This window comes from Elephas maximus, chromosome 2, assembly GCF_024166365.1.
Source record: "Elephas maximus indicus isolate mEleMax1 chromosome 2, mEleMax1 primary haplotype, whole genome shotgun sequence".
Taxonomy (NCBI): domain Eukaryota; kingdom Metazoa; phylum Chordata; class Mammalia; order Proboscidea; family Elephantidae; genus Elephas; species Elephas maximus.
The window spans coordinates 225,352,420-225,379,026 of record NC_064820.1 but is presented as its reverse complement, the minus strand read 5'-3'; the positions used below and the strand labels follow the sequence as shown (position 1 = coordinate 225,379,026).

The following is a 26,607-nucleotide window of genomic DNA, read 5'->3' as shown; positions in this document are numbered from 1 at the left end:
CTGTTTTTATTTGGACAGGGCACATGATTTGTCCAGCATGAAATGTGCATCACAGGAAGCGTTCTTTTGTTCTCAGTTTTGCAGAAACGATTGACTCTTTTATGTTGGTTGCACCTCTTTCAGGTGGTAGTGACGCTGGGTGACCCAAATGTCACCACTCCGTCGAGCTCGGTTGGCTTGACCAACATCACCGTGACCCCCATCACCACTGCAGCTGGGACTCAGTTTACCAACCTCCAGCCGGTGGCTGTTGGCCACCTCACCACCCCAGAACGCCAGTTGCAACTGGACAACTCCATCCTGACCGTGACCTTTGACACCGTCAGCGGCTCCGCCATGTTGCACAACCGCCAGAACGACATCCAGATCCACCCGCAGCCAGAAGCCTCGAACCCACAGTCTGTGGCGCACTTCATCAACCTGACCACCCTGGTCAACTCCATCACGCCGCTGGGCAACCAGCTCAGTGAGCAGCACCCCCTGGCATGGCGGGCGGTGCCTCAGACAGACGTCCTGCAGCCCCCACAGCCACAGCCCCCGCAGCAGCAGGCGGCCCAGCCCCAAGTGCAGACAGAGCCACAGCAACAGATGTACAGCTATTGAGTCTCCCTGCAGAGAACTCGGAAACAGAAAGACAGGGAGGTTCTGGTGGACTTGTGAGGTTTGTGTGCTGGATACCAAACAAAGAAAAAAAATACATTGCCATGTTAGTAAAGGTTGACTTAGCTTTTGCAGAATTATCTCCAGACCCCCCAACCACCATTACAGTCTGCCAGGCAAGAGTTTTCCCCTGATGGGTTCCACACTATGCCTTACTCAAGGTGGCCAGTCGTGGGCAGCGGCCCCGCCCCAACCTTCCCTTCCAAAACCCTGTTTGTTTCACTGACACGGACTTGGGAAAGTTAAACATAAAGAGAAGTGGCATCATAGGAGGCAAGTGATATGTTACTGGGAGCATAAGTGGTTCGTTTTGGCTTTCCCTTTGGCGCTCGGATATTGTGTAAAAAAACAGATAGCAACAAAACCCCCTTTTCTCCTCACTTCTGGGGTTTTTTTTTTTAGTGAACGAGCAGACCGAAGTTAAAGTAACCTTGACTCTCTTTGAAGTTTGTATTGAGTTGAATTTGTCATACTTCCATGGACTACAACCACACAAGAAAGACATGCTGTGATAGCATGTGTCTCTTCAAGCCTTCAAGTTCAATAGGCAAGGGTGCGTTATGTGAGATCCCTGAGTCAGGCATAAAAGGCTTCTTAGTAATATAATACAGAAATCAATTTTTAATATAGTTTTTTGTTTCAAGCAGGGATGGATTACCCAGTAAGCAAGGTACGCACAGGCTTAATTGTGCTTCCTTACCAAGCTGTAGTGGTGAAACCCATGTGAAATTGTGCACTACAGATTAGTAAGTAAACACAATTAAGCTCATGTGTACCTTGCTTACTGTAAGCTGGTACACACCATGCTTACTGGTTAATCCGCCCCTAATTTCAAGCATTCGTTATGTGTTCAAGACAAGGTTACGGCCAATGTTAATTTTGATTTTATTTTATTTTAACCTGGTAAAGTCATTTGCACTGTAGGACTAGCCGTCCATGTCCAATTTTACACACCTGCCCAAAGGCAAAGAGACACCTCTGCTGTGTGCAGCAAGTCAGTCCTCACGCGGGCGGTCACTTCTGGCGGCTCCTTCAGAGTTCTCTCAGGATTCTCTGCCATCCAAATCTATTTATTATGGCTGAAGATCAGCCCAAATCCCCTGAGCAGAAGAACAGAGAAGAAATCCTTGTTTCCTTTCTGTTGACACTTTGATTCCAAAGGCTAATGTGTTTCAAGACCAATTTTCCTATAAAAATGTGGAAGGAGTTTGGCTCTTTACAGTGGAGAAATGTAGGCATTCCTAAAATGCAAAGATATCACTATTTCCTGCCAGGCAGCACTGAGAACAGAAGAGGTTAGTTCTCTGATAAGTGACTGTGCCAATTAACAACCAGCTCTGCTTGCAGGCAGGACAGGGGGCACACACGCCAATTTCTCAGGCGTTGGTCGAGGTTCAGCGATGGTCGTGGCAGAAGCAGAAAGAGGCATGAGAAAAAGCAGTCTTAACTCTCCCAGTACTTTTTCACTTTGTCCACTGAAGTGATGCCTTTGCCTTACTCTGTCCATGATCCTTCTTGGCCCAGGTCTTGCCATTTGGGAAGCCATCCAGAAGAAAGGCTGACGAAGGGTCAGTAGTGGATAAAGGAAACCCAGAGTAACATTGATGTTGCTAATGAGGCAAAGGGTGGTTAGTTACCCAAAATGCAACCGTCCCAGCACTTCATTCCAAGTGGCAAAATGTTGAGGCGAGGGCTAGGATTTGTTTTGTGCATTACAAGCCTTCGCTAACTAAGGAAGGTTTATCGCCCACGCATCTCGGGAAGGAGCCTTCAAAGTTCATATAATTCACACCCACACTCACTCACCCTCATACACTCCCCACCCTCCCTCTCAGCTAAGTTCCTATGGGAGATTGACCTTTTAATTTATGAGAATTATTTTTATTTATGTAGGTAACTTACTGCTTTATACATCATAGTTCCATTGAATGAGCTTGGGCCAGGGGTGATACATTTTCTAAAATGTCGTCTCCATTCTCCAAACACAAGTGGCCCAGGTATCCGTGGAATCAAAAGTGCTCCGAGGTTTTGAAGACATATGTGTGTGTGTGTGTGTATATATATATATATATATATTTTTTTTTTTTAAATACTTGACCATTTTCTTTTTTTGGAGAACCAAAAGGGCAAACAACCCAGTTAATAATCCAAACAGGCCTTGAGCTCATGAGTCAACATCCGCTAGCATTTACCTTATATTCCTCTTCCCTCTAAATAAAGGCCTTTTAAATCACAATTTTATTTTTTTAAAAAGGTGGTTTTTGTGCCTTAGAGTAAGAAGGCATTGGATGTTCTCAAAGAAGCTAGTTTAGGTGACTTGGCCCTAGAGAGCCGCCACTGTTTACTGCAGTACACAGACATCTCATGCTTCTCGTTTTAATACGTGAGAACTCTAGATCAAAATCCAACTCCGTCCCAAATCCCGTAGGTGTATTTGCTCTTAATAGCGTCACCATTTGAGGCAAGGTGGGTTCACATTGTCTTAAAGCAGTCGTGCATTTGTATATAAGAAACTGGATAGCAAAAAAAGAAAAAGAAAAAAGTACTGTTCAGCCAAAAGAGTGAGCTACTGTAGACTGTCCTTCATCCAGGTCATTGTTTATGGACAGGAAATATTTAATTTTTTAACTGATTGAAGGTGCACAGATGTATCCACAAAGGAAGAAATGCGATCGAGCCATTATGGTCACCAAGCTCTGTGAATTTATCTTGGTTATAAACTAATAAATCACGAGAATTTATTTTTTGCCTGTGAACGTGTAAAGGTGTACAGTTATCTGCCACATGGCAGTGGGAATCTTGCAGAGAGAGACCCCAGGGTGCAACTCGTCCCCAGGAACTTCATGCTGTGTGTCAAGGAGGGGGATGGGGCCCCCAGAAAGGCTGTAGTATGGGGTGTGTTCTCTCAGGAAGACGTTCTGTGCCCAGTGCCAACTCACTGTGTCCAACATTAGAGTCCTTTGAAGAACTCCTGGTATGGACCGCGGGTTTCATGCACCTTCCACATTTTTTCCCACCCACAGTGTCCAAAGGCACCAAGTTCATGGCTTCCCAACTCAAGGCAACATCAGCAACCTTCCCGTTGGATTCTGAGCCTCACTAAGACTGTCTTGAGAAGTTGAGTTTATTTCATGTCCCATCCATTTGTGTGATGACAAATAAAAGGTGCTGTGACCTGTGTTTTTAAATTGCTGGCCCTGTGCTCACACGTCCCATCCCAAAAGGTTGAAGCAGTTGGTGTGTTTTCAGAAGGGTGGTAATCCCTGCTGTCTTCTATAGCATCTTAACTTATCTCCAACCTGTAAAATGTTTAGATGATTTGAAACGATCCCTGAGATATTGAGGTATCAGAAGCTTTCACGGGGGGGGGGGGTTAAAAACGTTTGTTGGGTGCTATCCAGTCAGTTTCAACTCACAGGGAGTCCTTGTGATGGCGTAGAACTGCCCCCTAGGGTAATCTTTACAGGAACTGATCAGCAGGTGGTTCTCCCGCTGAGCTGCTGGCCAGGTTCGAACCACCAACCTTTCAGTTAGTAGATGAGCTCAAAATGTTGGTGCCACCAGGAACTGCCCAAGAAGGAGCTGGTATAAGAAAGAAGGGTCAGGAGAGGGGAAAACTTGAGCAAGGCATTTTTTTGGGCGGGTGGTCTGCAACGATCCCTAATTTTATTGATCAATTATTCAATTACGTATTTTGATTTGTTAGCAGTGGCTATTTTAAAGTTATGAAAGAGCTTAAGTATCCAGTCTTGTAAGGATTCGCGCTGTGAATGTTTAGATGTTTTGCTATAAATCATGTTTTAGATATTTCAGGCAGATTTCAGATGGTGTCTGGTAGCTGCTAATTCTCCAGCCAGTACATAGGATTCATTCATTTAACGTTGACAAAATCCGGAGCACCTTCTTGTAGGTACCAGACCTCTGTGGTTCTCTTTGCACACGAAAGCAATCATTCAAAACATTTCAAAGGAAGAAATGATGGTGATTTTTGTTAATCTAAATGTAATGGGGCAGCTCTACTCTGTCCTGTAGGGTCGCTATGAGTCGCCATTGACTCGACAGCAATGTTTTTTTTTTTTTTAATGTTGTATTCATCCACACCCTCTGTGTTCTTTTTGGAGTACAGATTCCCGTCGCTGTTTGCTCACAGCCACGTGGTGAGGTGGAAAACTGCTTCACAATCTGCGAACATAGCCTACTAACACATTAAAAACAAATTCCCATATAAAAAGGGAAAATAGCTGGGTCACCGGCTGCTTCCTCTTGTCAGTTTTCATGTCTGGTTGGATTGTGTCTGCTTTCCAAAGGATCCAGCTCTAGAAAGACAGGACAGTTGGTCTCTTGTGTAGTGATGCGTTAAGAATTATCCCGAAGTGCCCCTGGGTTGCCTGGACAGAGAGCTAGCTGGGACCATCCCTCCCGCCTTTCCTCAGTTGTGGTGACTGCCCCCAAGTCCTGCTTCCTACAGAGCTGAGGGCTTCGAAAGAAAAAATCTCATCAATAAGTCAGTTTGAGTGAAAAAGTTTTTATTGGGCAGAAGAAACCGTTGTTGAGCAAGGAGCGCCCCTCTAAAGAGATGAGCTGGTCACGTTACAATTTTGATCTGCTTATATACAGTACAGACTGTTAGGGGATTTCCCAGAAGGGTCATTTAAAATGATTGGTTGTCATTCACTTAATCGGCAGGAGGTAGCTTGGATCTGTTTATTAAGTTTGTGTGTCTGCAGTCTATAGGCTAGATAGGGCTTACCTAATTACTTAAACTCTTCCCAAAATTACTTAAACTCTTCCCAAAACTGTCTTTATCATGAATTTTTCATTTCTGTGAAGGGTTAAGAGTTAAGTTTAAATGGGGGGGAGGTAGGCGTTTTCTTTAACACAGGGTATCTCAGTCATCTAGTGCTGCTATAACAAAAATACTAAAAGTGGATGGCTTTAACAAAGTAAAGTTTATTTTCTCACAGTAAAGTCGGCTAAAAGTCCAAATTCAGCGTGTCAGCTCCCGGGGAAGCCTTTCTGTCTCTGTCAGCCTTCTCTTCAATCTTCCCCCAGATTAGTGGCTTCTCTGCTTAGGGACCCCGAGTCCAAAGGACATGCTCTGCTTCCCACACTGCTTTCTTGGTGGTATGAGGTCCCCAACTCTCTGCTGGCTTCCCCTTCCTTTTATCTCTTGAGAGATAAAAGGTGATGCAGGCCACACCCTAGGGAAACTCACTTTCCATTGGATCAGGGATGTGACCTGAGCAAGGTTGTTACAATCCCACCCTCATCCCCTTTAACATAAAATTACAATCACAAAATGGAGGACAACCACACAATGCTGGAAATCACAGCCCAGCTAAATTCATACACACTTTTTTGGGGGGACATAATTCAGCCCATGACATAGGGAATGGCAGCTTCCCCTGGGCCCCAAGCTCCCCAGGTACAGACAGCTGCTGTTCCCACACAACACCTGAAAACATGATGATCCAAAACCAGACTTGGAACCAAGCAGCCTGCTCTTCCCCCATTGGTGGGTTTGCCTTCTCACATTTGTCCTATAAAGAGGGAGACCTGCAGGGGAAGGGGTCGCTTCACTGAAACCTAGAGCCACTGTCTTAGTTTCTTAAGGCTGCTGTAACAGAAGTACCATAAGTGGGCGGCTCTAATAGATAGAAATTTATTTCTCACAGTTTAGGAGGACAGAAGTCCAAATTCAGGGTCCTGGCTCTAGGGAAGGCTTTGTCCGCTCTAGGGGAAAATCCTTATCTCAGCTTCTCCAGCATTCTCGGCGTTTCTTAGCAGTCTCCACCTGGCATCTGTCTGTCCCTCATTTGTGCTTGCTTCTGTGCCGGATACGCTGTTTTTATAATCTAAAAGTGATTGGATTAAGATACACCCTCCACTGATATGGCCTCATTAACCTAACGAAGAAAACCCTATTCCCAAACGGGATTATGTCCACAGGTACGGGGGTTATGATTCCAACACACATTTTGGGGGGATACAGTTCAATCCATTAACAGCCACCATACGTCTTCGTGGAGAACCCTGCCTGGCACTCCTCTGGGAAGAGGTAAGATGGTAGACCTCAGCTCCTCCCCACCTGAGCCTGGTCTGGTGAGAATTTCCACTCCCCAGTGAAGCCTATTCCATACCAGGTGGTGGTCCACCACAGAGCCCTTGTGCATGGCCCAGATCACATGGCAGCCTGGAGCTTGGACAGAACCCCAGAGCTCCTCCTCTGGGTGTTAGCCATAAAACCTGGTAGCCAGGTAATGAAGACAAGAGAGGGATCTGCCCCTGGATTGTAGGAGCTGGCCTCTAGCAATTCAAGATGGCACCCCTGCCGATGGACAATGATCTGGGAAAGGTCGTGCTGGCTAAGACCTGCCTTCAGTAGGGCCATGTGTGTCATTTGGGGATGGCCACTTTTTGTTGAATTTAAGTCACCAATTCATCACTGGGACATCTCAAAGGAACCTCAAGCTCAACATGTCCGCCTAACGGGGTCCATGATCTTCCCCTAGGCCTGTCACGCACCTAATCACACGTCCTGAGCACATTCCGACTTCCCACAGCTGTGTCGCAGGGACTATTTTCTAACTGTAGTAAGATATATATATATATATATATATACATGTATTTTTTTATGTATATGTATATACACAACACAAAAAAAATTTTCCAATTCCACAATACTTACATACATGATTCAGTGACATTGATTATTTTCATCATGTCATGCAAACATTACCACTATCCTCCAAATTATCCCACCACCATTAACAGAAACTCCGTGCCCCAAGCAACGGCTCCCTCTCTCCCCCTCCCTCCCACCTCTGATAACCACCGATAGTAACCTTTGCTCTGCATACATTTGCCTGTATCTCAGAGATGTTTTACACTGTCCGGGTTTCACCATGTCCACCACTGCTAACCTCCTCCATCTTTCCACTTGATAGCAACCATTACGTGGCTGTCCAGCTTCCCTGCCTATCCCTGGGAGTCTGTTCTCTGTACTGCCACCCGGAGGGTCCTTTAAAGATGCATGTCTGGTTGTGTCACCCCGGGCACCAAACTCAGCACCAAACTCAATGGATGCTAAGTGCTCTCTGATACAGCCTAAATCCTTTCTGTCTCATCTCCTCCCCCTTCAAGGACTCCAATAACGTGGTGGTTCAGTGGCAGAATTCTTGCCCTCCATGTGGGAGACCTGGGTTCAATTCCCAACTGGCGCATCTCATGTGCAGCTATCACCCATCTGTCAATGGAGGCTTGCATGTTGCTATGATGCTGACCAGGTTTCAGCGGAGCTTTGAGACTAAAACGGACTAGGAGGAAAGGCCTGGAGATCTACGTTCAAAACTCAGCCAGGGAAAACTATGGATCTCAGTGGTCTGATCCGCAACCAGGGATGGTGCAGGAACGGGCAGCATTTTGTTCAGTTGTGCATGGGGTTGCCAGAAGTCACCGGCCAACTCGATGGCAGCTAATAACAACAGATAACACATATACAACAGATAACACATGCTTGAAGCTGTCACTCAGATCACAGAGGCCCTGTTTCTTTTGGGGCGGGTGGTCTTTTCTTCTGTGTGCTCATTCTGAATAGTTCGTATTGCTCTATCCAAGTGCACTAATCTTTTCTTCTGTGGTGTCTGTCCAGCTGTTTATCCTGTCCATTGTTGCATGATTGTTTGGTAAGGTTCTCAGGTATATGTGAAGTGGTAGACTATGATAAGTTAAAATAGTGTCTTATAAAACCTAAAACCCAAAAAACCAGTTGCTGTCAACTCCGCCTGACTCAGGGTGACCCCGTGTGTGTCAGAGTAGAACTAGGGGGTTTTCAGTGGCTGACTTTTTTGGAAGCAGATCACCAGGACTTTGTTTAGAGGCAAAAAAAAAAAAAAAAACTTTTTTTTTTTTTTTTCTGGGTGAGTTCAAACCACCAACCTTTCTGTTAGTAGTAAAGGGCTTGACCATTTGCACCACTCAGGATGCCCGTAAACCCTAAACCAACCACTGTAACAAAAGAACAAAGAATAATAGCTAATAAACCAACAAAGCTGATAAAATGAAATCATAAGACATAATACAAAAGAAGGCATTAAAGGAGAAAAAAGGGAGCAAGGAACAGATGGAACAGATAGAGAACACGTAACAAGATGGAGGATTAAAATCCAATCATATAAAGAGTAACATTAAACGGTCTAAACACCCCGATTAAAGGACAGATTGTCAGGTGAGATTTTTTAAAAAGCAAGGCCCAAGCCCATACTGCCTGTAAGAAACCCATTTTAAATGTATATAAAATTCTCTGGTCTGGAAGTGACACCCGTCACCTCTGCTCACAACTTCTCAGCGAGGACTAGTCACCCAGCCCTGCCTAACCACAGGAGCCAGGACTCCTTCCGACTGCACACCTGGGAGGGACGAGAAGTGGAAATCTGGAAATATCCGCGGATCAGCACCACTGACCACCAGACTCTACAAGGTAAGCAGTCGTATCCTCACCTTGTTGTTGTTGTGTGCTGCGGAGTTGATTCTGATGCATAGCAACTCTATATGACTGAATAGAAGTGCCGCGTGGGGTTTCGCAGGCTGTAATCTTCACGGAGCAGAATGCCAGGTCTTTCCTCCCTCGGAGTGGCTGGTGGGTTCAAACCAATGACCTTCCGCTTAGCAGCTGAGTGCACTAACCATTGCATCACCAGGGCTCCTTATCCTCACTTTACAAATGAGAAAACTACTAATGGTAAGGAACATAGCCCCAGGTCACACTGCTGGTAAGTTGTAGAGCTGGTATTTTACACCCATCCCTGCCTGACCCCCAAACCTGTGTTCTCGGCTATCACACAATACCTATTGCATAGAAGTCTTTGAAAGGAACATTGTTATAGGTTGAACAATACAAAATTGCCACCTTTGTAGGTCAAAAATTGTCCAACACTGTGGGGTTTGCAACCAATGTCACAAAACTGTTTATGCATAACATTTTTGAATGAGGAACTAATTTGTGCTGTAAACTTTCACTTAAAACACAATAAAAAATAAGTTAAATATGTGATCCAACAATTCCAATCCCAGGTACATACCTAAAAGAATTGAAAACAGGAATGCAAATGGAAACCCGTGCCCCAGCGTTCATGGCGGCAATGTTCAGAACGGCCAGAAGCTAGAAACAAAGCAAGCACCCATCAGCAGATAAATGGATAAACAAAATGTGGTCTATACATGCAATGGGATATTAATCACCCATGGAAGAAATGAAATCCTGATGCATGCTACAACAGGGATGAACTTTGAGAATGCTGTGCTGGGTGAAATAATTCAGACACAAGAGGACAAACACTGATGATCCAACTTGCGTGAAATTGGCGAACGTATGGAGACCCAAACTCACTGGTGGTTAGCAAGGTGAGAGCCTAGGGAACGCTGGGTTTCTGGAATAATTTGGAAACACCTAGTGGTAATAATTGCACAACATGACAAACGGAATCAACGTCCCTGAATTATAAATGCAAAAATTGTTGAATCAGCAAATATTTTGTTATATATATCTTACCACAACAAAAAAAATTACATCCCTGGCTCCTAAGTGACTGTTATTCATCTTCAGTGGCTCCCATAAGCAAGCCTCCCCTCTCGGGATATAATTTACCTCCGGCCTTCAGGGGGAATCAAAGCTTGAATATTTTAACTGATTATTCACCAGCCAAAGTCAGACTCTACAAGGCTTACCATCCACTTCAGTTGGTAGTATTCAAGCTGTGAGAACGTCTCTGTGGTGGACAGCTCATTCTTGGCTCCAGTGACTCACGGCTGAGCCCAGCGTCTTTCTCTTCAACTTGGGACCAAATCAAGTTTTACGGCCCTTCCCTGCAATTTGGAGACCATTATTTCAAACCAAAAACAGAAACAGGACTAAACTCCCCCAGACATGATTTATTTTGCCATTAATGAAGCAAGCGGAAGAGATTTCACAACTTCCTGCAATAATCTAGCAGTGTTCCTGCCGGGAAACGTCCCCGTATTGGATAATGGAGGAATCACCTCTTGATCTGTTCCTGGGAAGAGATCAGGAAGAACTGATTATAGCCTTACGTCTACTAACCTTTCACTTCTCCAGCCCACAAACTCCTTAGCCAGCCTCGTCCTTCCGTGTTTTCTCCAGATACTTTCTCCTCTCTGACTCTCTTCTGGATGTGCAGAGATTTCAGATACTGGGTCCGGGAACTTACAGTATTACCCTGCATACTCAAATTGAAGGGTCTTTCTGATGAGGGCTACATGTGTAATTGGAGTCTAGTGACTTAAAGACTGAATCATTTTACTTCGAATAAAACCAGTTGCTGTCGTGTCAACTCCTACTCATGGTGACCCATGTGTGTCAGAGTAGTACTTTGCTCTACAGGGCTTTCGATGGCTGATTTTTCAGAAGTAGATCACCAGGCCTTTCTTCCAAGGCACCTCTGGGTGAGCTTGAACTGGCAACCTTTTGGTCAGCAGCCATTTGCACTACTCAGAGACTCCTTACTTCAAATAAATGTGATTTAAGTATATAGGGATTTTCTAGAATTTTTGGACTGTTTGGTCAGCGGTGAAGTCTGCAAAACATCACAGAGATAATGAAATTAAAAAAAAAAAAAACTCACTTTCCTGGGAGTGGTAAAACAAAGAAGTATTTGAATCACTTTCCCATGACCTGAGGAAGAAAAGCTTAAATGTTTCAACCAGTTGACTGCAGTGACCTGAATCTACACACCTGTAGTAAAGGGCAGCTCAGATGAGAACGCACCCTGGCCTCCTGAAGGCTACTGTACAAAGGACATTGCTCAAAACATACAGCCCTTACCTGCTTCTTCCTTAAATTATAATGATGAGGTTCAGGGGAAAACCACCTGTTGCCCACTTGTTCTTATGCAGTCTGAACCCCATCTCTTGTTCTTATACAAGAAGTTTTTCATTATCATATATTTCTGTGGTTTTACTTTCTGTCCAAATATATTATCCCCATAGAAATGTCAAACTTAACTTCTTTGATGATCCATTTGTTAGTTTTCCAGGGGAATTTAAATTTTTAATCCATCCATCATCCAAGGCATCGTGATTCCATCAAATTTGAATGTATTCTATAAACTTTAAACATTAAACCACCGCCCGCCCACCAGTTTGTCGTACTGTGGTGGCTTGCACGTTGCTATGATGCTGGATGCTATGCCACTGGTATTTCAAATACCAGTAGGGTCACCCACGGTGGGCAGGTATCAATGGAACTTTCAGACTAAGACTGGGAAGAAAGGCCTGGCTATCTACTTTCAAAAATCAGCCAATGATTTTCACAGTGATCACCACAGAAGACTGTCTGATATAGTCCTGGAAGATGAGCGCCCTAGGTAGGAAGTCACTCAAAATACACAGTGGCTGCAGCAATGGACTCGAACATACCAACGATCGTGACAATGGTATAGGACAGGGCAACGTTTCATTCTGCTGTACATGCGGTCACCATGCGTAGGAGCCACTCTGACGGCAACTAATAACAGCAGCAAATACCACACTGGTTTTACATACACTGAGGGCCTGGCTGCTCCCATACTGTGTATTCTTCTTAGTCTTTTCTTATTTTTTAAAGGAGCAGTACTAGCAGCGACAATTCCAGTTCATTAAAATCCCATCATAACTAGATGCGAAATAAAACTTTCAGGATTCGATAATTCCTTTCGTACAATATTGCACATACAATCTACATGTTTTTCCTTTTTAAGCTAATATAAATAGAGTCCTAAACTAGGCAAAAAGAAAAAAATTTTCCTCAAGTTAATAGTCTTTCTTCACTTTCAAAATGCCTCGAATAAAACATTGCCTTTACCTTTTTGGGAAAGTTGGTCACTGAGTGCTAGGGTGACTTACTCGGATTGGATGAGTTCCGCCAACTTGTGTGGATAAGTATTGCTAACTCATGCTGATAAGGAACATTTTAAGTTTCAATTCTGCATACAGTGGCTGATTCTTGTAAATAGCCTTATGATTAAATCCTGTTTGGTTCTTGGTGCTAGGAAACCTTTTAAACTCTTGCCTCTATAAAATTTTTAACAGTAGCAAAGAAAAAAATTTAGTGCTATTCTTCTGAAGTGCCATCCTTTCCACCCTTAGGTACCTTCTTAATTTTGTAGTAATGTGGGGAGTTCAAGGCCCTTGCCCTATAAACTTATAAACCCCTTGGGTTCCAAATATTTGTACTGAATTAAAATGGGCCAGGAGGCCCTTGGTTTTGCCATATCTAAATAGGAAGCACATGTGGGTAGAACATTTTAAGATCAAGCAGTATATAAGTGGACTCTCAATATGAGTAATAAAAACTGCTGTTGGCCCAGCCATGCTTTCAAAATTTGAGGCCTTGTTGATAGAAAGCTTTTCTGGAAGGACAGTTAGTAGAAATAAGAAGACATTTTCATCTATGTAAGCTCATACACACACGCATACATACAAGTTTAAGGTCTTCAGAAGAGATTTTTATATTTGACATTTGTATTTAATCGACTCGACGGCACTGGTTTTTTTTTTTTTATTTGATGTGCTTAGTTTGTCTCTATAAATGAGTCTTTAACATTAGTAGAGATAAAATATCTGCTGATACATTTGTATTTGCAGTTTATTACAGCAATTTTAATCAATTAATCAAATTCTCTGTGGTCAACTCTTTTTGCTTTGTATGTGAACCTCTTTGTTACTTTTATCTCATATAGATTTTTTTTATATTCATAAAAAATCTCTTATTAAACCATTCTTGACTAATGAGTTTATGTTTAGTTTCAGTGCAGGTGTTTGTCAGTAATGTAGCAAATACCTTGCCAATAAGAAAATTCTATGGAGCCAGGCTAGCACGCAGGGTAAGATAGGGTTCTTTGTACTTTTCCCATAAGCACAGATCGCTATATTGAGATTTTTTTTGGATTTAAATATAAAAAGATATGCCACTTTATAAATTTATATAGTTGGTCTATTCTGAAAAGAGAAAGCACTAGTGGAAATGTATAATTGGATTAATTAGAATCTACTAATTAAAGTAGAAAGAAAAACTAAGATGAATCCCTACAGAAAACAGGGAATTCACCTTAAAAAAAAAAAGTACATTTATAGTTTGTCATTGGTTTCGTTTTGTTGGTTTGCAACTTTGGAGACCCCAGGTGATACAGAGTAGAACTGCCCCATAGGGAATTCTTAGGTGTGATCTTTATGGAAGCGGATAGCCAGGCCCGTTTCTTCTGAGGTGCCCCTATTATTGTTGTTATTATGTGCCGTCAAGTCGGTTCTAACTCACAGTGACCCTGTAGGACAGAGTAGAACTGCCCCATAGGGATTCCAAGGAGTGGCTGATGGATTTGAACTGCCGACCTTTTGGTTAGCAGTCCAGCTCTTAACCATTGTGCCACAGTGGTGCCACTGGGTGGGTTCTAACCATCAACTTTTTGGTCACCAGCCAAGTGCAAACCATTTACACCACCCAGGGACCTTTGACTTTTTATATTTTGGGAATTTCCTTGCAATGAGGGGGCTTTTTTGTAGTGGTTTTCAGTTATTGGCATATTTGCTGCTGAATAGTTTAGCATCAAAAAGTATATGATTTTCATAACAACTATGGTTAAGCACTCGGATATTAACCAAAAGGTCAGTGGTTTGAACCCACCAGCCACTCCAAGGGAGAAAAGACCTGGCAATCTGCTCCCACAAAGATTACAGCCTTGGAAACCCTATGGGGCAGTTCTACTCTGTCCTATAGGGCCACTATGAGTCGGAATCAACCAGATAGCACACAAAAACAACAATATTACCCTTTCCACCTCTGACCTATGGCAATTTTCAGTTGACCATTTCCATCTGCAATGGTTGGGGCACTGTTTCTCCCTGTACCTTTGAGCTGCCAGGGAGCCCTGCCAGCCGGGATTACCTGTCTCACCTCCATTCTTCCCTTCCTTGTCAGTCAAAGAGAAGAGATAAGGAAGCCAGCACGGAGGGACCAGGATATCACACCTGAGAGATGGTTTAAGAGACAATCCTGGGAATTGCCACTTGTAAATGAATACCCATTTCACCAGCTCCCAACCAAAAAAATAAAAAATATAAGTCATTCTTGGGCTGTAAGTTCAGAATGATTTAAAACCACTGCTTAAAAAAAAAAAAAAAAAAATGCCATAAGAACCCTACAAATATGTTGCCTGCCTACCATTACTGAACATTTTGATCGAAGATTTCATAGAAAAATCCTGATCAAAAGGGGGGAAATGTAGAACAGAATTTCAAATTCTCACAAACTCCAGACTTCCTGGAACCATGAAGGTTTGGTGACCTCCTGAAACTACTGCCCTGAGATAACATTTAAACCTTAAACCAAAAATATCCCCTAAAGTCTTCTTAAAACTCGTTTAACTTAACAAGTAAAAAAATGTCTGCCTTGAACATTATGCTCTTTTAGAATTACCTATATGGGGTCAAATTGACAACAGCAACTTGAAAGATTAGATAGGAATCTTAGGGTGGAGTGAATTTATGTGAATGGGGGAAGAACAACTCAGAAAAGAAGGGTGAGAATGGTAGCACAAATCAGAGACTATAATCAATGTCGCTGAATTGTACATATAGGAATGGTTGAATTGGTGTATGTTTTGCTGTGTATATTCTCAACAACAAAATAAATAAAATTATGTATATAATTGGCATGTTGAAGAAAAGGGCTCCAGGAATTGATGAAGTATCAATTGAGATGTTTCAACAAACGGATGCAGCGCTGAAAGTACTCACTCATCTATGCCAAGAAATTTAGAAAACAGCTACCTGGCCAATCAACTGGAAGAGATCTATATTTATGCCTATTCCCGAGAAAGATGATCCAACCAAATGTGGAAATTATCAAACAATATCATTAATATCACATGCTAGTAAAATTTTGCTGACGATCATTCAAAAGCAGCTGTAGCAGTATACTGACAGGGAACTGCCAGAAATTCAGGCCGGATTCAGAAGAGAACGTGGAACCAGGGATATCATTGCTGATGCCAGATGGATCCTGGCTGAAAGCAGAGAATACCAGAAGGATGTTTACCTGTGTTTTATTGACTATGCAAAGGCACTTGACTGTGTGGATCATAACCAATTATGGATAACATTGCAAAGAATGGGAATTCCAGAACACTTAATTGTGCTCATGAGGAACCTGTACATAGACCAAGAGGCAGTTGTTCAGACAGAACAAGGGGATACTGAATGGTTTAAACTCAGGAAAGGTGTCTTTTCACCATACCTATTCAATCTGTGTGCTGAGCAAATAATCCAAGAAGCTGGACTATATGAAGAAGAACGGGGCATCAGGATTGGAGGAAGACTCATTAACAACCTGCGTTAATCAGATGACACAACCTTGCTTACTGAAATTGAAGAGGACTTAAAGCACTTACTGATGAAGATCAAAGACCAGAGCCTTCAGTATGGATTACACCTCAACATAAAGAAAACAAAAATCCTCACAACTGGACCAATGAGCAACATCATGATAAATGGAGAAAAGATTGACATTGTCAAGGATTTCATTTTACTTGGATCCACAATCAACAGCCATGGAAGCAGCAGTCAAGAAATCAAAAGATGTAATGCATTGGGCAAATCTGCTGCAAAGGACCTCTTTAAAGTGTTGAAAAGCAAAGATGTTACCTTGAGGACTAAGGTGCGCCTGACCCAAGCCATGGTATTTTCAATCACATCATATGCATGTGAAAGCTGGACAATGAATAAAAGAAGACCAAAGAAGAACTGATGCCTTTGAATTATGGAGTTGGTGAAGAACATTGAATATACCATGGACTGCCCAAAGAACGAACAAATCTGTCTTGGAAGAAGTACAATCAGAATGCTCGTTAGAAGCGAGGATGGCGAGACTTGATTTCACATACTTTGGACATGTTGTCAGGAGAGACCAGTCCCTGGTGAAGGACATGATGCTTGGTAAAATAGATGGTCAGTGGAAAAGAAGAAGACCCTCAATGAGATGGGCTGACACAGTGGCTGCAATAATGGGCTCAAGCATAACAAATGATTGTGAGGATGGCCAGGACTGGGCAATGTTTTGTTGTTATACATAAGGTCACTATGAGTCAGAACCGACTCGATGGCACCTAACAACAACAACAACAACACGGTAGAAATGGCAGTTTCGTGACTTATAAAATTAGCTGCATAAGGTACAGAGGAGGAAGAGAGAACGTTGCAGTTTGGAGGAACAATCCTCCAAAATATGCATTAGATGATGATGACTGAATAGATGGGCATGATCAGTTATTACCTGGTTATTCTGGGCTGCATCCACTTGGCTTCTTCTCGCTTCTAGATTAATGCAAAGGTGTACCTGTCCTTCCACGTCGCCTCCCCCTCAAGGGTACACCAGCTCAGCTGCCATTCTCTCCCTAGGCATGCGTTTTGGGGTATATTGGTGGCTTGTTTTGTTCCCAGTGTTCCGTAGCTCTTGGCTCATCTACTAGAGTTTACTGAGAGCACCTCCAGAGTCTACTCGCGAGTGCCTGGCACTATTAGGCATCTCCCACCTTCCTCCCACATTGCTCCCAATCTCTCTCTGCTTAAACATGGAGGTTCAAGTCCACCCAGAGGTGCCTCAGAAGACAAACATGGCAATCTACTTCTGAAAAATCAGACCGTAAAAACCCTATGGAGCACAGTTCTACTCTGACATGCATGTGGTCAGAGGTGCCTCTGGGTGAACTTGAACCTCCAAACTTTAGGTTAGCAGCCAAGTGCATAAACCATTTGCACCACCCAGGGCCTCTATTTATAGGTACGGGGGTTAGGATTTCAACATATATTTTGGGGGGACACAATTTAATCCATACATATAGATACACATAAAAAATATATATACATAGATACACATACATACATATAAAACCAAAACCCATTGCCGTTGAGTTGATTCCAACTCATAGCAACCCTATAGGACAGAGTAGAATCGTCCCATAGGGTTTCCAAGGAGTGGCTGTTGGATTCAAAAGGCTCACCTTTTGGTTAGCAGCTGAATGCTTAACCACAGCGCCACTAGGGCTCCAAACCCACCCATGGAAGCTAAAAAAAAAAAAAAAAGAAGCAGCAGTCAAGAAATCAAACAATGCATTGCATTGGACAGATCTGCTGCAAAGGGCTTCTTTGAACTGTTAAAAAACAAAGATGTCACTTTGAGGACTAAGGTGCGCCTGACCCAAGCTGTGGTATTTTCAGTCGCCTTATATGCATGTAAAAGCTGGACAATGAGTAAGGAAGGCTGAAAAAGAGGTGATGCCTTTCATTTATGGTGTTGGCAAAAAATATTGAATATATCGTGGATTGCCAGAAGAACGAACAAGCCTGTGCTAGATGAAGGACAGCTAGAGTGCTCCCTGGAAATGAGGATGGCGAGACTTCATCTCATGCACTTTGGACATGTTATCAAGAGGGACCAGTCCCTGGAGAAGGGCATCATGCTCGGTAAATGCCATGGATTGAATTGTGTCCCCCTAAAATATGTGTCAACTTGGTTAGGCCATGATTTCCAGTATTGTGTGGTTGTCCTCCATTTTGTGATTGTAATTTTATGTTAAAGAGAATTAGGGCGGGATTGTAACACCCTTACTAAGGTCAAGTCCCCCATCCAATGTAAAGGAAGTTTCCCTGGAGTGTGGCATGAACCACCTTTTATCTTACAAGAGATAAAAGTAAAGAGAAATGAGCAGAGGGGGGACTTCACACCACCAAGAAAGAAGCACCAGGAGCAGGGCACGTCCTTTGGACTCGGGGTTCCTGCATGGAGAAGCTCCTAGGCCAGGAGAAGATTGATGAGAAGGACCTTCCTCCAGAGCCAACAGAGAGAAAAAGCCTTGCCCTGGAGATGACACCCTGACTTTGGACTTCTGGTCTTCTAGGCTGTTAGAAAATAAATTTCTCTTTGTTAAAGCTGTCCACTTGTGGTATTTCTGTTACAGCAGATGACTAAGACACTTGAGGATCAGTGAAACAGGGGAAGATCCTTGACGAGATGGATTGACATGGTGGCTGCAACAATGGGCTCAAACATAGCAACAATTGTGAGAATGGCGCAGGACCAGGCAATGTTTCCTCCTGTTGTACCTAGGGTCACTATGACTGGACAACACCAAGCAACAACAAAAATTACAGCAAGAAAACGCTATGGAGCAGTTTTACTATGTAACACATGGGGTCACCATGAGTCAGAACTGACTCGACAGTAATGGGTTTGGTTTAGTGTCATCTTCCTTATGCTACAGAGGGAGAAGCTGAGGCAAGAGAGCCCCAGATCAGGACAGGACCGGGACGTGGTGTGCAGCCCTACGTTCTGTGCAATGCTTCCTGTTTCTGAAAGCCTGGATCCCTGGGATTTTACTGAGGCCTAGACTGAGAGAGCAGGAGGGAGAGTTATTTAGTGTTGCTATAACAGAAATTTTCTGGGGGTATAACAGAAATACCACAAATGGATGGCCTTAACAAACAGAAATTCATTCTCTCACAGTCCAGGAGGCCAGAAGTCAGAATTCAGGGCACCAGCTCCAGGGGAAGGTTTTCTCTGTCCCTTGGCTCTGGAGGAAGGTCCCTGTCATCAATCTTCCCCTGGTCTAGGAGCTTCTCAGTGCAGGGACCCTAGGCCTAAAAGATGGGCTCCCCTCCTGGTTTTTCATTCTTGGTGGCATGAGGTCCCCGTCTCTCTGCTCACTAGTCTCTTTTATGTCTCAAAAGAGATTAACCCAACATACAACCTAATCCTATAGATTGAATCCTGCCTCATTAACATAAATGCCGCTAATCCTGCCTCATTTACAACATGGAGAATTTACAACACATGGGATAATCACATCAAATGACAAAATGGTGGACAACCACACAATACTGGGAGTCATGGCCTAGCCAAGTTGACACACATTTTTGGAGGACACAATTCAATCCATAACGTTCCACCTTTGGCCCCCCAAAATTCATATCCTTGCCACAAATAAAACACTTTCACCCCATCATATCATCCCAAAAGTCTTAGATCAACTCCAGATCCAAATTCCATCCCGGGGTAAAATTCCTCTTCATCTGTGAAATCTAGACTACAAGTTATCTGCTTCCAAAGTACAGTGGTGGAACAGGCACAAGGTAGACATTTCCATTACAAATGGGAGAAGTCGGAGGGAAAGAAGGGATAACAGGCACCGAGTAAGTCAGCAGAACACATTACATTGTCTCTTATGGTTTGAAACTATTTCTCTGTTCTCTGAGATCATTTAGACAATGGCCCTGGCCTCCAGACTCTGAGTGTTGGCCACACTCCTGATTCTGGATGGAGGTCTCTCTGCCCTGGGCTTCAGCTCCGCCTTCCAGGCCCCCCAGGATGGCAACTCTGCTCCATTGGCTTTGGGTGGCCCCATTCTCCTAGTCTGAGTGGCGACGCTACCTCCTCGGCCCCGGGCCGGCCCATTCTTCTGCCCCTTGGGCGTGACAGCCCCGCCCCCACAACCACTTGTGCTAACAGCAGTGCCTGGCACGAAGTAGATGCACCATAAATATTTGTTGAGTATCCGAATGACGGTTTGGTTGGCAGTTGACTCACCTGCTGGAAATCCTGACTCCCAGGCAGCCATGACTGCAGTTCCCAAGCAGGGCCCCCAGGGGGCAGATGCACACGTCATGGAAATGCTCTGTTGAGAATTTTGGCAAACCTAGTCAGGGTGTGTGTGGGAAACAACCCAAGAAAAATTCTTTCCCAAATAGATGTCTTGAGGAGAAAAGCCTTGGCTGGCGGTGCCTGATCTGGAGCTATGATAGGACAGTCCCCGCTGGCAGAGCCTGGGGTGGGCATGGCACACCAGGTGGGAGGGTAGGAGATGGCAGGCGGCCTCCCCCAGGCCTCCTGCAGTCCTGGCAGCCCTTCACAGGAGAAGCACAGTGGAAAAGAGGAAGCAATAAAAGCTAAACCCTTTACATTCCTGCAATCAGGCGGGAGGCCAGCTTCCCTCCTACACACGCCTCCTTTGAAGATAATTTAATACAGGCCATTTCAGCTACAGAAAGAGAGCGCCTGATTTCTCCATTCTCCGATTCTTTTTTGTTGGAAGACCTGTCTAGACAAGTAAAGCCTCATCTCTCTCTCTCTCTTTTTAATACGTATATATATATTAAAAAAAAAAAACCAAACCCGTTGCTGTCCAGTCGATTCCAACTCATAGCAACCCTGTAAAACAGAGTAGAACCACCCCATAGGGTTTCCAAGGAGCAGCTGGTAGATTCGAACTGCCGACCGTTTGGTTGGCAGCCAAGCTCTTAATTGCTGCGCTGAACTTTTTTTTGTGTGGTAGATTATATAAGTTACAAAACATTGGCCATTTCAAGTCTTCGCACGTATAGTTCAGCGACATGAATTACGTTCATGTTCTTCAACCATTGCAAGTTACTGTTAAGAATTTTTCAGTCACCCTTAATGGAAGCTTAGTGTCCCCTAAGCATTGAGTCCTTCTTTCCCGCTCCTTCCCCCAGCTCCTGGTACCCACTAATAAGCTTTGGCCTCTATACAGTTGCCTGTTCTAGGATCTCATATAAGTGGGATCACATGGTATTTGTCCCTTAGTGGAATTCTCATCTTTTGATTGTATATATTACTCACCTTGAACAGTAACCTCACTCTTCATGATAGAGTCTTAGAAATTGCTTTTTATAACAAAACAAAATTGAAAAACCCACAAAACAGCCTGCTAAAATGTAAGCGAATCTACCAGTCTAGCCAATAAAAACTGGCCTGGTTTTTTAGGACACAGAAAAGTGAAATAAGAAACCTTTAAGACCCCGCCCCCTCCCCCCCTCCCAGGTTGGATTAGAAGTCCTAGTGGTGCAGTGGCTAAGAGCTTGGCTGCTAACCAAAAGTCCAGCAGTTTGAATCCACCAGCCGCTCCTCGGAAACCTTATGAGGCAGTTCCACTCTGTCCTATGGGGTTGCTATGAGTCAGAATCGACTCGATGGCGACGGGTTTGGTTTGCTTTTTAGTAGGTTGGGTTATTGAGCAGTTACAGTCAACAGCTAGTAGGCTGGGAGTGAACACAGAGACTCTGTCCCTTATTTTGGCCCAGGCCACCTCCCTGGGAGGATAAAAATAGGGTCCTTGTAAGTGGTGGCTCAGTGGTAGAGTTCTCTCCTTCTGTGCTGGAGACCCGGCTTCAATTTCCACCTCAGGCACCTGTTCTCATGCCCAGCCACCACCTGTCTGTCAGTGGAGGCTCGCATGTTGCTATGATGCAGAACAGGTTTCAGTGGAGCTTGCAGACTAAGGCTAGGAAGAAAGGCCTGGCTATCTACATACAAAAATCAAGCAATGAAAATCCTATGGATCACAACAGAACATTGTCCAATATCATGCTAGAAGATGAACCCCCTAGGTTAGGAGGCCCTCAAAACACACAGTGCCAGAACAATGGACTCCAGCAGATCAATGACTGTTAACAGGGTGCGGGACTGGGCAGTGTTTCATTCCACTACGCATGAGTCACCATGAGTTTGGGGCAACTTGATGGCAGCTAACAATGACAACAAGTGTGACAAGGAATATTGATCTAGGTGGGTCTCTCCCAGGCCTGGCTTCAGCTCCAAGATTGAGACCCATGTCCACCTTGGAAGGTAAGATGGGGTTCAGGACATAATTATGGCTGTGAGAATGAAAGTTCCCTTCCCCAGCCCACCAGCCCCAGGTCATTTTAAAGCACACACACACTCACACACAGCTCACCCGCTTGGAGTATAAACTCCTTACACATAAACAAACAAGGACAGTTGATCCCAGGTCAGTGACATTAAGTATCACTGGTCCAGATAATAATACTCACTGCTCTCTTTTGAGCCCTGGTGGCGTAGTGGTAAAGCGTTCAGCTGCTAACCAAAAGTCAGCAATTCCAGTTTACCAGTTGCTCCTTGGAAGCCCTATGGGGCAGTTCTACTCTGACCTATAGGGTCACTACGAGTCAGAATCGACTCGATGGTAACGGGTTTGGTTTGTTTGTTTGTTTTTTCGGTCTGTCTCTCAAAACAATGCTGGTTTTCAAGGTCTTAAAGTTTCACTTTTAATCACTCACAAAAGGACAAATATGATATGATCCCACTTATAGGAAAAATCTAGATTAGGCAAGTGTATAGAGATCAAATTAGCGAGTACCAGAAGCAGGCAGGAGGGTGGGGGACAGGAGGACTCAATGCTTAGAGGACACAGGGCTTCTGTTAAGGGTGATGGTTTGCTTTGGGAATGGATAAGAGTAATGGTTAAACAACCATCGTTAATTATGATGAACATAAATGATGTCACTGAACCGTGCCTGTGAAGATTGCTGAAATGTCAAATGTTTGGTGACGTAGAAATATTTACCACAAACAAAAAGGAGTAAAAAAAAAAAATTCACTTTGCCTCAACAGGTTTTGTTATCATAACTCACTTTGAAGTCCGTCACGTATGCAAAAGAGATTTTAAGAGTCCTATTTTTGCCATCCAGCTCCATAACATTTCCAAGGATGGGACTTGGAATCTCTTAAGCTCCTCCTTTGTCTTCAGAGCAACCTGACAAGATCGCCATTTTCTTCTGTTACGAGTTTAAAACGCTAAGGCTGACTTCATTCCATGGGCTCTTGGCGTCTCGTGATGCAAGACAGCGTGGGTCAACCCCCCGCCCCCGCCCGTCTGCCTAAGAGTGAGGTACCACTAGATGCCAGGGTGGTGTAAATGGTTAACACACTCAGCTGCTAATCACAAGGCTGGAGGTTCAAATTCACCCAGAGGCTCCTTGGAAAAAAGGGCTGGCGATTTACTTTGGAAAAATCAGCCACTGAAAACTCTGCGGAGCATCGTTCTGCTCTGACACACACAGGGTTGCTGTAAGTTGGAGTCGACTTGACGGCAACTGGGTCACTAAGTTCAAAGAAATTCTCCAAGAATTTATTCGCCAAGAAATTAATATTTCTTCCAGAGGGGGTGTTTTTTGGAAGCAATTGGCCAATATTTGAAAGATTATTGGTGACCCCATGCACAACGGAACAAAACCCTGCCTGGTCCTGCACCAACCCCAGGATAGGTTATGTGATCCACAGGGTTGTCACTGGCTAAATTTGGGGGAGTAGATCAGCAGGCCTTTCTTCCTAGTCTGTATAAGTCTAGAAGATCTGCTGAGACTTGTTCAGCATCATAGCAACATACAAGCCTCACCTGACAGGTGAGTGACAGCTGAGCGTGAGGTGCATTGGCCAGGAACCGAACCCAGGTCTCCGGCATGGAAGGCGAGAATTCTACCACTGAACCACCGCTGCCTTCGGGTGGTCTACTAGCTCCAGGGAATTCAGTTTCAACACTGGTTTGTGCGACATTCCTTTCAATGATGTTGTATCTTTGCAAAGTTGGGTTTTAAAGGTTGCTGTGATAAAAAAAGCAATTACTGATATAAGGGACAAAACTATGGGACTAATTTAAAAAAATAAAAAAGATTATCAAACACAACTACAAATCCATGAACAACAGAGAGCAAATTAGATAACTCAGACCACCCAAAAATCAAATACATTAAATGCTTGTGTTCATTGAAAGAGTGAAAAAACAACCTACAGGTTGGGAAAAAATCTTCAGGAATGACATATGCGATAAGGGTTTAATCTCTAAAAAATATAGAAAACTTAAAAACTCAACATCAAAAAGGCAAACAATCCAATTAAAAAATGGCAAAAGGCCATGAAGAGACACCCCACCAAGGCAGACGCTGAAGCAGCAAACACTTGAAGAGGTACTTACGTTCATTAGCCACTAAACCAAGACTAAACCCATTGCCCTCAAGCTTTGATTCCAACTCATAGCGACCCTACAGGACAGAGTACAACTGTCCCCACAGGGTTTCCAAGGCTGTAACCTTTAGGAAAGCAGACGGCCAGGTCTTTCCTCCCACAGGGCGGCAAGCGGAGGGTGGGTTTGAATTGCGGATCTTTGGTTACCAGCCAAGCACTTAATTAAGCATTGCGCCACTGTGCGGCCGTGGCTTGACTTGTGGCTCCATGTGCCTCCTCACCACGTTTTAAGACTAAACCCAGTGCCGTCGAGTCGATTCCGACTCTTAGCGACCCTAAAGGACAGAGTAGAACTGCCCCATAGAGTTTCCAAGGAGCACCTTTGAGGGAGCTGATTCCAGCTGTGGGGTGCTGGCTTCACTCTGAGCCAGCCCAAGGCAGACTTCAGGATCAAACGGAGCCACTCGCTGACAAGGCCAACATTTTTCCAGGGACTCTGAGGAAGACAAAGATGAAAAAGACTCAGAGTTGAAAATCTCACAGAGCAGACAAATGGAGGGCCTGGATGGTGCAAACAGTTAATGTGCTCAGCTGCTAACCAAAAGTTTGGAGGAGGTTTGAGTCCACCCAGGGGTGCCTCAGAAGAAAGGCCTGGTGATCAGCTTCTCAGTCTCTGATACGCATGGGGGCACCTGGAGTCAGACTGGGCTCCACGGCGGCTGATTTAATAAATGCCATTGTTTTTGCAGCACCTGGTACATGCCGTACACAGGAACACCTTGGGTCCTCGTGGCTATCCTGAGGGGGGTAACACTACTGCCCCAGTTCAGGATGAACAAACTTATCCAGGTCACAGTCCTGGGACCCCACCCCAGGCAGGCTGGCTGGAACCCCAGAGCCCTCTAATCCCATCATCTTGGCCTGCAAGCTTGGTCCATTCCCCACTTTACGATCTCAGGGAAGCCCAGTTTCCTGGCCCTGCACCCACCCACTCTGCTGGGTCAAACAGCCTTGGCTTCGGTTCTGTTCATTCTCCTGGCCAGGCAGGCCATGAGGCTAAACAGCCCACCACAGAGAAGGGGACGTGCTGCCTCTCTGAGCTGGTGCACCCGGAAGGCCTGAGCTAAAGGGATCTCCTAGTGACAGGTGCTGACAGTCAATGTCCTACGTAGAAGGAAATAGGACTTTTATGGGAAAGGCCAAGAGAATCTTCTTGCCCGTCTCCTCCCAAGGCTCACCTGCATTCCCCGGGCAGGTCAGCCCAGGTCTTCTCTTCGATTCATGCCTTCTGTGCTCATGTCTGTAATGTGGTGGCTCACAGGACTAAAAACAATCATGTGAACTCCCTACTGTGTGCCTGGTGATGCCCTATCACTTTATACTCACGATGCACGGTGATTGATTTCATCCTGACTGCGCTGAGCCCCTCGCCCATGCCAGGCACTTCACAGACATGGAATCCAAGGTGTTAAACTGGCCCTGGGTGTGAGTAAGTGCTCAGCTATAAACCGAAAGGTTGGAAGTTTGAGCCCACACAGAGGCACCTAGGAAGAAAGGCCTGCCAAACTACTTCTGAAAAATTGAAAACCCTGTGGAGCACAGTTCTACTCTGACACACATGGGGTGGCCATGAGTAGGAACTGACTCCATGACAACCGGTTTTGTTTTTGGTATTGTTCACTTTAATGATTTTCTTAAATCAATCCACTTCTTAAAATGTATTAAAAATGAAACTTTACTTTTATACATGCAAGTGGCAATCTCACCTGCCTTATCTATAAAAACAAATGGCCATTAAAATAACAAGTGCTTACCTGTAATCCCTGAGGGTTCAGGACCTCACCTTCAAAATCTCTTCCAGGAAGTTTATTTTCCTTTTATATATTGGGAGACTGAGGCTTGGGGAGAGTTTGGTGACGTGTCTAGGGAACACAGCTGAGTCTGCAGAGGAGCTGGGGTTCCAAGCCCGGTCCACCCAGTCCTGGCTGTGGTATTCAAGGCCGGAGCCTGCAGTAGACACGCCATAAATATTTGTAGAGTGAAGCAGGCAGACGATTAAACAAATGAAATTAAAGCGTTTTATTACTTGCCTTGTGTGGACTGTTAGTCACCCATGACTGCAGAGC

At 44.3% G+C, this 26,607-nt stretch overlaps 1 protein-coding gene and 1 long non-coding RNA gene across 7 annotated transcripts in view; one reads left to right on the top strand and one right to left on the bottom strand.

Moving 5' to 3' along the window:
* PRDM15 (PR/SET domain 15) overlaps positions 1-3,804 on the top strand; it is a 125,971-nt gene extending 122,167 nt beyond the window's left edge. For all 6 annotated transcript variants that reach the window (XM_049874922.1, XM_049874920.1, XM_049874921.1 and 3 more), the window contains one exon: positions 124-3,804. In XM_049874922.1, coding sequence (XP_049730879.1) covers positions 124-603 — 480 coding nt within the window. In that variant the 3' untranslated portion in view covers positions 604-3,804. The remainder of the gene's footprint in view (positions 1-123) is intronic.
* A 4,897-nt stretch (positions 3,805-8,701) lies between these two features.
* LOC126062119 (uncharacterized) lies at positions 8,702-24,930 on the bottom strand. The gene is made up of 6 exons (XR_007513982.1): positions 24,862-24,930; positions 23,916-24,120; positions 20,291-20,378; positions 10,387-10,524; positions 9,741-9,820; positions 8,702-9,295 (listed from the first exon to the last, which is right to left on the bottom strand). It is a non-coding gene; the product is annotated as an uncharacterized LOC126062119 (long non-coding RNA).
* Positions 24,931-26,607: the final 1,677 nt, after the last annotated feature.